This window comes from Marmota flaviventris, chromosome 4 (assembly GCF_047511675.1).
Source record: "Marmota flaviventris isolate mMarFla1 chromosome 4, mMarFla1.hap1, whole genome shotgun sequence".
Lineage (NCBI taxonomy): Eukaryota > Metazoa > Chordata > Mammalia > Rodentia > Sciuridae > Marmota > Marmota flaviventris.
Genome location: NC_092501.1, coordinates 37514538 through 37523620, shown reverse-complemented (window position 1 = coordinate 37523620; position 9083 = coordinate 37514538). Strand labels below are relative to the sequence as shown.

The window sequence follows — 9083 nt, the reverse complement described above, 5'->3', positions numbered from 1 at the left end:
GGGCTGCTCACAGCATTCTCCCAGTTACATCATCCAGAAAAGTGTATGTTCTCTGCTAGGCAGAAGGCGGAGAAACCGCAGTTGAAATGTAATGCAGTGTAGCATCAACACACTAGATATAAAATCAACATACTTCTGTATCACTAGAATCTCTTTATATTAGCAACAGATAAATATAAAACACCTAAGAATAAATCTACTGAAAGATGTGTAAGAACACTTTGCCCAAAAGTGTTATAAGAAAAAGTTTAGAAACTTAAATTTAGGTTTATACCATGTTAATAGAATGAAAGATTCTATATTCTAAAGTTATAAAATGACCACCATATTGGTCTATGTGTTTACTAAAATCCCATTAAATCATATCACCATTTTTGGTAGAAATTAGCTAGTTTATTTTAAAATGGTTTTATGGACATGCAAAGGACTTCTTTCTGCCAGAGTTTCATGCCATCAGAATTTGAGACATACCAGGCTATGGGAAGCCATCGAGATGATGGGACCTAAGTTCACCCTGTACTTCCAATCAGATATGCCATCCCTAAATAGAATATTTCTTCTGAACACCTGACACCTGATATCACATCATGACTGTGATGACCAGGAGTCTAGATTCCAGGCCCACACAGCCCCACAGCTAAAGAAGGGTGGAGTGAGTTGCGGGGGTGGGGGGCAGCGCTCCTGGCCACAACTGCTGACTGGGGCAGAGCTTCCTTGTTCCCTCTTTTCTCCTGCCTATCAGCATTCAGGTACCCCTGGTTCATGCTGGCCCAGTGAGACACTGGATGAAATGTCCTTGCTTGTGGCTGCTGCATATGACGGTGCGGTCAGTGAGCTTCTGAAGCAGAACTGCAGTTCTGGGTGCTGGGTCAGGGCTCAGTGGGGCCACAGAGTGCATGCCATCGTTTCACCAGCTCCTTGGGCTTGCTGAGCATCTCATCCCAGTGCTCCAGCTCTCTACCACGTGTGTACATGTAGGGTCCCACCACCACACGACCCAGAGGGTGGCTCCCTGCAAGAAGAGAGAACTCCATTTGCTCTTGAGCACAGAAGTCACATCACTCACACCCCAACATCCCCAGTGACTTTTCTCTCTGTCTCTGTGTCTTACTTTCCCTTGAAGGAAGCAGTAAGCCCCCTGCTCTCCAAGCATGAGCTGTCAGCCCCTAAAAGGGCCCTTAATTTGCTCTGGGGTTGAAGAACTGCTTTTTTTCTCCCTTGGAAGTCCCAAGGTATGAGAAAATGCAGGCATATAATGCCCACCTTGCAGATCACTGGATTGGTGCTAGGCAGCCATGCAGCCTCCTGATCCCTCCAGTGATTTGCCCAGGAATAGGTAGTAGAGACCATCCATTAGCTTCTTTCTAGGGTACCACAGACAGTCCAACTGGAACTCTGGAATCCCAGCACTCCTGATGACTAGCTGTGTATCCTTGGGCAAGTATCTCAGTTTCTATGTGAGAATTTCTTTAACCAGAGATCAGAGGTTGGATCTCAGCTCCTCCTGAGGTAAGGCATTCATTCTGACTTTGCCACATTACCCCAGTAGCCTGAGGGGTGGGGAGGATATCCTTACTGTCCCCTTCAGTGCTCTGCAGCACTGTCAGGCTGAGGCTGGCGGTGTCCAGCTCGGTGGCATCGGCCTTGAAGCTGAAGGTCTCATTGTACACAGGGTTGACGGAACCCAGCACAGCTGAAGTCTTCTTGGACTTGACAAACTTGTTTTGGTTCATCAGGGACACTTTGACAAACACACCTGAGGGGCAGTGCACACCAGTAACTGGGAGACCAGCAGGAACCCAGCATGCACCCATGAAAGCCTGGTTAGGAGGGTATGAGCCCAACCCAGGAGCCAGGTCCTCATCACTCACAGTGCTGCTGAGGCCAGAGGGTGTGACAAGAGGAAATGGGGTTGATTAATGTCATGCCTCATGGCCAAGGATATGCTTAGCTCCTTCCTTTTCCTCCCTCTTTGCTTAGGAGACATGTTTGAGCTGACCCTTGTTCATTGGAGCCTGGTAGCACATACCCATCCCTCTCCATCAGGGAGGGGGGCTATCTTCTGAGTGCTCAGGACCCTTGGGTCCCTTGAATACATGTTTGATCAGAGGGCTACGATTTAGAGGGAGGAGCCCAGATGGCCTTTGAATCCACAAAGAGACACAAACTCCAACAGGCTGCAGACAACCTCTATTTTGCTAGGGGCACCCACAAGGGGCAGGACTTATCTGCTGCTTTTCAGCTCCTGGGTTTTGGAGGCTGGGGAAAGTGGGTTCACTATTAGCTGGGCATCAGTGCCCCAGGGAGTGCTCAAGCCTTTCCCCTGGTAGGAGGGAGGCAGAGTACTGGACCCATTCAGCTGAGGTACAGGTAGAGGCAGAGATAGGCAGGACAGTCAAGGAGCCAAGACACTGCCTTGGAAAACAGGAGGGACAAGGTGTGGTCTTGGATCAGATTAGAGCCTTTGGGAGGGTGCAAGGGGATACAGCCTTGGGTTCTTGCACCAGAACTTTCCATGGATGGAGGGCATATCATGGGAGGCAGTGAGCACTCTGTGAATGGGTTATGTAGGCAGAAATGAGAATACAAGGGTGAGGGTAAGACTCCAGCCCAAGCCCCAGGTTCACCAGGTGAGACCTTCCCCAGGAGGATAAGGGAGGTGACTCACTGACAACACTTCTGTCTTCCTGGAGCTGGAGGCCTTTGGCACGAAGCACGACCACGGTCAGGCGGTTCAGGTAGTCATTGTAGCTGAGGCAGAACTGAAGGTCGCCAAACTCTGAGGGAGGCTGGGGAGGCCAAGATGGAAGCACCCACCCATCACAGGTATAAGAGGGGCTATAGAGTCCTAGAATGCCTCCTGCCCTCTTGGCAGTCAAGGCTAGGGTGCAAGTGATACACCCCAATGGGTTCCTTTGAGCCCCAATCATTTTATAGATGGGGAAAGTGAGGTCTGGAGAGTTAAAGGGACTTGTGCAGTATGTTGATTGGACATTCTATTTCAAAACTCTGAAGTCTAAATATTCCAACATCCAGAACTTGTTGAATGCTAAGTGGAAAGTTTCATATCACGAAACTTTTTTCATGAACGAAATTATTTAAAAACATTGTATTAATTTTTTGTTGGACTTGGGTCTTATTTGTACGTATTTATATGTACATACAAATATTCAAAAAATCCTAAATCTGAAACACTTCTGATCTGAAGCATTTTGGATAAGGGGTACTCAACCTGTAATATGGATCAGAGCCAAGAATTCACACACAAGTCTATGGGGTTCCAAAGCCTATGTTGAGCCACGTGGATCCTTCCCGGGGGATGGGAGAATGATAGATAAATATTTCCCTGGGCTGGTCTATTTGTGCTGTCATTTTTCTTAGTGGTGGGAATCCAAATGTGCATTTTTTGGATCGATCCAGATAATATGACAGCCAGTGTGGAAAGACCTTAGGTGACCCCTCCCGGCCCAGGAGGAAGTCCATCCCAACTCTTCTCAGGAGCTAGCTCATGGATTGGGCCTGCCTTCCTGACTCCCTCCTGTAGGGTGGTATGCAGTGTGCTGAGGACTGATGTTGGCCGGCAGGTGCTGGGTGGGCTTTGAGAATGCCTGCTGGCTGCCCACAGCAGTGCTGACTGTACGTCTGGTGACCTCCACCTTACCTCCAGGCTCTCAGCCTCTAGGTCTCTCCAGAAGACATGGTGGCAGTCACCTGCTAGGGTCTCATTCTTCAGCGGGAACAACACCTGTCCCAGGAGTTGGTGCTTCCTCTGTCTGTTCACATGGTACACTGAAAACTTCAGCACCCTCTGGGTCACACTCTTGCAGGATACCTGCGGGAGATGAGGATGCAGGCCAGGGTCAGGCATCGGGGTAGATGATGGGATGCTGACATGTGTGACATAGGCACTTTTACTGAGGGGTACCTAAACCAGGCATCTACATACCCCAGACCCAGACATCCTGTGGGGACCCTTCTCCACAGCAGGGCCAAGCACACATGGGAAGTGCAAGTGCATGCTAGAGCCTTGTTGCACAATGTGCTCTGAGGATATGCAGCATCAACAACTGCCTGGGCCTTGTTAGAAAGGCAGGATCTTGGGCCCCATCCTGGGCTCATGAATGAGAATCTGCTCCTGAACAAGACTGCTAAGTGCTTTGCCTGCCCATTAAATGTGCCAGGACATGACCTATCTACTATCCGAGTTGGGTACAATATTCTCCCCTCTCAGAGACTTGGCCTCCTCACCTGTAAAATGGGGATCATGGTTCTTCCTGTCTGATTTGTAAAGCCCCAGTCACCGTCTGAGCTATATAGATGGCCAATTAGTACTCATTTCCTTCTCTTGCTCCTTCTCCTACTTTTTCCCACTCAAAGCACAAAGAGGATAGGATCAAGTATGGATGGGGTTGGGTGGGGAAGGGGTGAGTAAAATGAATGAATGAATGGATAAGCATGGTGCATGACTGTGTACGTTAGCAAGGCTGCAAGGCACTCCTTGGATCCTGATGTCCTAAGATGGGGCAAATTCACCTGTGAATTCTCACTGCTTCTGACCCAGCAGGACAGCCTGGAACAAGGCTGCCCCTCCTCCCAGTTCTCAGCATTGGAGGAAAGCATGAATCATAACTCTGGCCTCAGTAATCATGCTCTTTCTGGAAGTGGGATTGTCTTTCCTTACCTCTCAGGCCAGCATGCTGTACTGATCTTGAGAAAATGTTTGTCAAAGGCCTCTTGGCAGGTCTCAATTGCTGACTTCCCCTAAGGGCCCCTAGTCACCTGTTGGGGCTCCCAGGCCCTTTCCAACCAGATGCCCTAATGGCCTCTCTACCTGTAAACCCAGAAGGGTTCAGCCCAAGGTGCAGCAAAAACACAGTACCTGCCCCAGCGTGGCTCTTGGTCCCCGTGCCAGCCTCTAAAAGCAAGCATAGGACAGTTTCTGCCCCGACTCCAAAGGGCCTGAGGTAACTCTAAGCAAAATGAATATTCATCTTCCTTGGGTAACCTTGCCAGAAACCCCTTATTGTTTCAGGTTTTTGGAATGCTTTCTCTGAGACTCGTGGGCTAGAGCCTAGAATTTAGTAGGTGCACCAAAATGTGTTTTCTTCCTCTCCTCTAGGCAGCCAGGACAGGCTGGTCTCTTTCATCAGGGCCCACCTCTTATAGACCCTGACTTGGTCAGCTTGTTAAGCAGATCTGGAGGCACCAATGGTCCCAGGGGCTAAACAGAAGGCTGGACTGTCCTGCATAATGTTCCTTCCCATAAGGCTGGAAGACACAGGCCCTGTCTGCCCAGGGACTATACCTGGAAGATGAAGTGTTCATCAAACTGTGGGCTGGAGGTTTTGCGTTTGGTCTTGGACTGGAGGAAGCGCCGCTCATCAGGCAGTAGGTGGAGCTTCACCAGGAGGCTGCAGGTCTCAGAGGGTGCTTGCAGCAACTGTGCCTTGATCAGGCCCACCAGCAGCCGCTCAGTCTCCTGCTGGTATTCCACAGAGAACCACAGCCGGCCCAGGCAGCCGTCAGGGAAATGAGTTTCACTTGTGTCCTCTGGAAACTTGTACAACTCTGGGTTGATGGTCCCCACCACACCTGCATCTCCTACAACAGAATGGCTTGAAGGTCTGGCTGGCAAGAGGAAGACAGGTACATGGAAGATAGTAGCAAGATCTAGCCATATCACTATTGTGGCCCTTCTCCCTTCATCTGAGCCTCAACTAGTCTGACCACCTCTACCTCACTCTCTTCTCCAGACTATGAAGGTGACCTCCCTCTGGTGCATGTAAGCATTCCATTACCCATTCAATGCCTACTCCACACACCTGTGACCTATGGTCAACTCCTATCCCTGGAGGTCAAGGCATGCTTTCCAGTACATTCTGTCCAGCACCTGGCCTGGTCCCTTTCCTCGGTGCCTAGAGAATGACCCAGTGATAACATGTTGCATTTTTTTCTTCCTCTTCAAATTGGAAGTACCAAGCTGAGTACTGGGTGGTTCCTGAGAAGGTCTCTTGGGAGATTTTCAGAAGCAAAGAGGAGACTGGAAAGTTGTCTCTACCTCCTGCACTTCTGCCTTCTCAGTTGGCCATCATCTCCTGGAGCAGGATGTTGTATAAGTTCTGCACCTGGTTACACCTACTTTTGAATCCCAGACCTGTTGCTTATTGCCTCTGAGACCTTGGTAAGGCACTGCTGCTAAACTTCCAGAATGTAAAATGAGTTACTTCCTTCCCCACCAAGATGTTAAGGTCTAACTCCAAAACAGCACAGTGGTCATATCTCAAGGGCATGAGGTGCAGTCGGTACTTGGTAAGTGAAAGTACCCAGAAAGAATGGTCTCTTGGTAACTCTGGCCTTCCTGGGCCAGAGGCTGTTTAGCAGCCAGACTCGGGAAAGCAGGTGGATCCACCAAGCCCAGGCAGACCCTGACCTGCGGGAGTACTCACCAAGATTGCCGCTGGAGGTATGAGGCAGGAGCTCTGGGGCTAGACAGGGGTCCTTTGGGGCCCGGGACAGCTCTTTGTTATGCAGGGGTACCCAGTCTCGGCCTTGGAAGGAAGGGGGCACCATGAATGGCACACCTGATGGCCTGTTCAGAAGTAAAGAAACAAAATGTAGATGGCAGGTGAAGGGTGGGGCCTCAGTGTGCTCAGCCAAGAGGGGTTGAGTGCCAGGGACTGGAGGGAGAAAAGTCACTGGGAGCCAGGAATAGGTAAAAGCATCATTTTCTGGGTCCACACCAGGATGGACAGACACACACACACACACACACACACACGCACACACTCACAGCCAGTCAGTGCCTCTGTCTGCCCACAGCAATGGGGTATTGGAGAAAGAACAATAGCCTCCAATGTCAGCCTACCCAGTTTCTAATTCCTGTTCTGTCTCTTACTAGTTTTGAAGCCTAGACCTGTTACTTTATGTTCTCTGAGCCTTGGTTTACTCAGCTAGACATGGGTTCACAATGCCTATCTCACAGCTTGTGGTGAAGTTTCTGGGTTTCTTTGCCGTGGGCTTGCAGGAAGAGCTCTAAAAACAGAACTTTTCTTTTTCACCCAATCCGATGGCAACTCCACAGAGAGGACCCTAGAGAAAGAACCACTTGGCCCCCATCCTGCCTTACCTGCTCAGCTGGGTCCTGGAATGTAGCTGACAGCGCTTGTCCCCCTGTCTGCTGGAGGCAGCGCTGATGGCGGTGGCTGGTGTCTCTGGCAGCTCCTCATAGGTGAAGGTGGCACAAAACCTCCTCCACAGGCAGCAACTCACACCAGTCAACAGCAGTAGAAGCAGGCCCCCAACGATGCCCCCAATCACCAGGGCCAGCTGCTCTGGGGACAGAGACCACCAGGCAGACAGTGATGCCTGCCTGGTGAAAGCCACTCCCCCACACAGCTCTGACCTGTGGGGGCAAGATTGGGGTAGCAACCCCACACCCTGGGTTATATTTCTGGAGTAATGCTGAAGCAAGCAGCTGGCTGGACTCTGCCAGGTCTCAGTGGGACAAGGCATTTCCATTGGGGCCCTAGTGTCTGCCCCCCGGAAAGCCTTAGTGTTTCTCTTGGAAAGCAGCAGGCCCTGGATTTGAGATTGTGACTGAAATGAAGTGTTTCTTTTTTTTTTTGATTGTAAATCAAACCTTCTCCTACCAGAGCCTTCAACTTCCCTGAGATCCTTTTGAGGTTTGAAGGTGATCTTGTGGATAAGCACACACGGCAAGGAAAGCCCAAGGAGGAACCCATGCCCCTGATGTGGCACCCAGGTTCCAGCAGGTTCTGGACGTTGCTGTGAGGCTGGACTCATCTTGGGTTGGGTAACCTTCTCTAACACCAGTTCCCTTCCCCAGCCCTCTATCAAGATGAGCCTGTACTTAGGGGAGATCATGGGAGGCAGTGGAGAGGGGTGTGGGGCGGCAGTTGTGGGAAACAGAGACATATGGGCCTTTCCCTGTTGCACTCACACGCCTATATTTGTGGGTTCCTGGGAGGCTTTGCCAGGAGCCCGCTGAGGACGCTTTGGCCCCTTTCAACTGGTCATCACAGAAAGACAAAGGGGCACTTGAAGGGGCGGGGGCTTCCCGGGCTCCAGGCTCTGGGTTATCGACCAGCTGGGGTGGTGAGAAGGCCAGACCCCGACACTTTCTAACTTGGCAATTGTTTTCCAAGAGCCGACCTGTCTACTCCATTCTGCACTCCTCTAGGAGCCGGGCTGAGGCCAGACTGGGCAGGGGCTGTGGCCCAGCAGGGTCGGCAGGGCAGAGGCAAGTGCTGGAACCTGTCGCCCAGAGTAGCCTCTCATGACTTAGAGCCCGGGGCAAAGAAGACAGGGCACTTACCCGCCATGAGGCTGCTCTGTCCGGTCCTGGGGCGCCAGATGGGGCTCAATCTCTAGGGTCTCTGCATCTCCTGCTGGAGCCGCGGGGCAGGCACTTCAGGCGTGGCGCAGTGCCATCGGGAAGTCGCGGGGGCGATGGGTTGAGGGTTGCTGCCCTGAGGTTCGCAGCGGAGTGGCTGGCGGGGGCAGGGATCCGGAGTTCCGAGGCCACAGCTCCGCCCCAGCCCGACCCTGGCAGAGGCCGGGAGGGGCGCGGAGCCCGCGGTGCGCTCTCGGAAACCGCCCGGCTCCGGGCGGGGCGGGTCTCAAGCGTCCTCAAGGCTCCCTGCAGCTACGGGCTGGGTGGGCTGCAAAACGGAGCGCAAAGCTAAAGCCTTCTCCACCAGGTTGTGACAGAGAACTCCACATCTGGTCCCTCACACCTGTTGTCCTTGGCATATGTCGTATCAAGTTGACCTCATGGGTCATTGTCGCAGTGGACAAAATAACCAAGAGTTGAGAGAGATTCTGGAGCTCGATCTGGTAGGGTTCCTACTCTGGCTCCCCACCCTCCAGCTGTGAGAGTTGGCCCACTTCAGTTTAACCCTCTGTGCTCCCTCTCCTTGGTTGGGTAATAACAGCATTCCTGGGGGTTAATGTGCAGAAGGGGTTCTCACAAGGATGATTGGCCCAACATTGACTTACAATGTATGTAAAGGGCACTTAAATTAAAAAAAAAAAATAGTGCAGTGTGTTCCAGCCACTGCTAT

The 9083-nt window shown here is 51.5% G+C and overlaps 1 protein-coding gene across 2 annotated transcripts; it reads right to left on the bottom strand.

Annotated features, from left to right (window-relative positions):
- Window positions 1-239: 239 nt before the first annotated feature.
- Window positions 240-8489, bottom strand: Syt15 (synaptotagmin 15). Of its 2 annotated transcripts, none has more exons than XM_071610709.1 (8): window positions 8336-8489; window positions 7127-7331; window positions 6447-6589; window positions 5306-5628; window positions 3662-3832; window positions 2669-2789; window positions 1577-1756; window positions 240-1012 (listed from the first exon to the last, which is right to left on the bottom strand). In XM_071610709.1, exons 1-8 carry the CDS (start codon window positions 8340-8342, stop codon window positions 870-872), a joined length of 1293 nt encoding a protein of 430 aa, XP_071466810.1. In that variant the 5' UTR covers window positions 8343-8489; the 3' UTR covers window positions 240-869. The 2 variants fall into 2 exon arrangements, with proteins under 2 accessions (XP_071466810.1, XP_027795812.2); XM_027940011.2 differs by having other exon boundaries at window positions 5306-5601.
- Window positions 8490-9083: the final 594 nt, after the last annotated feature.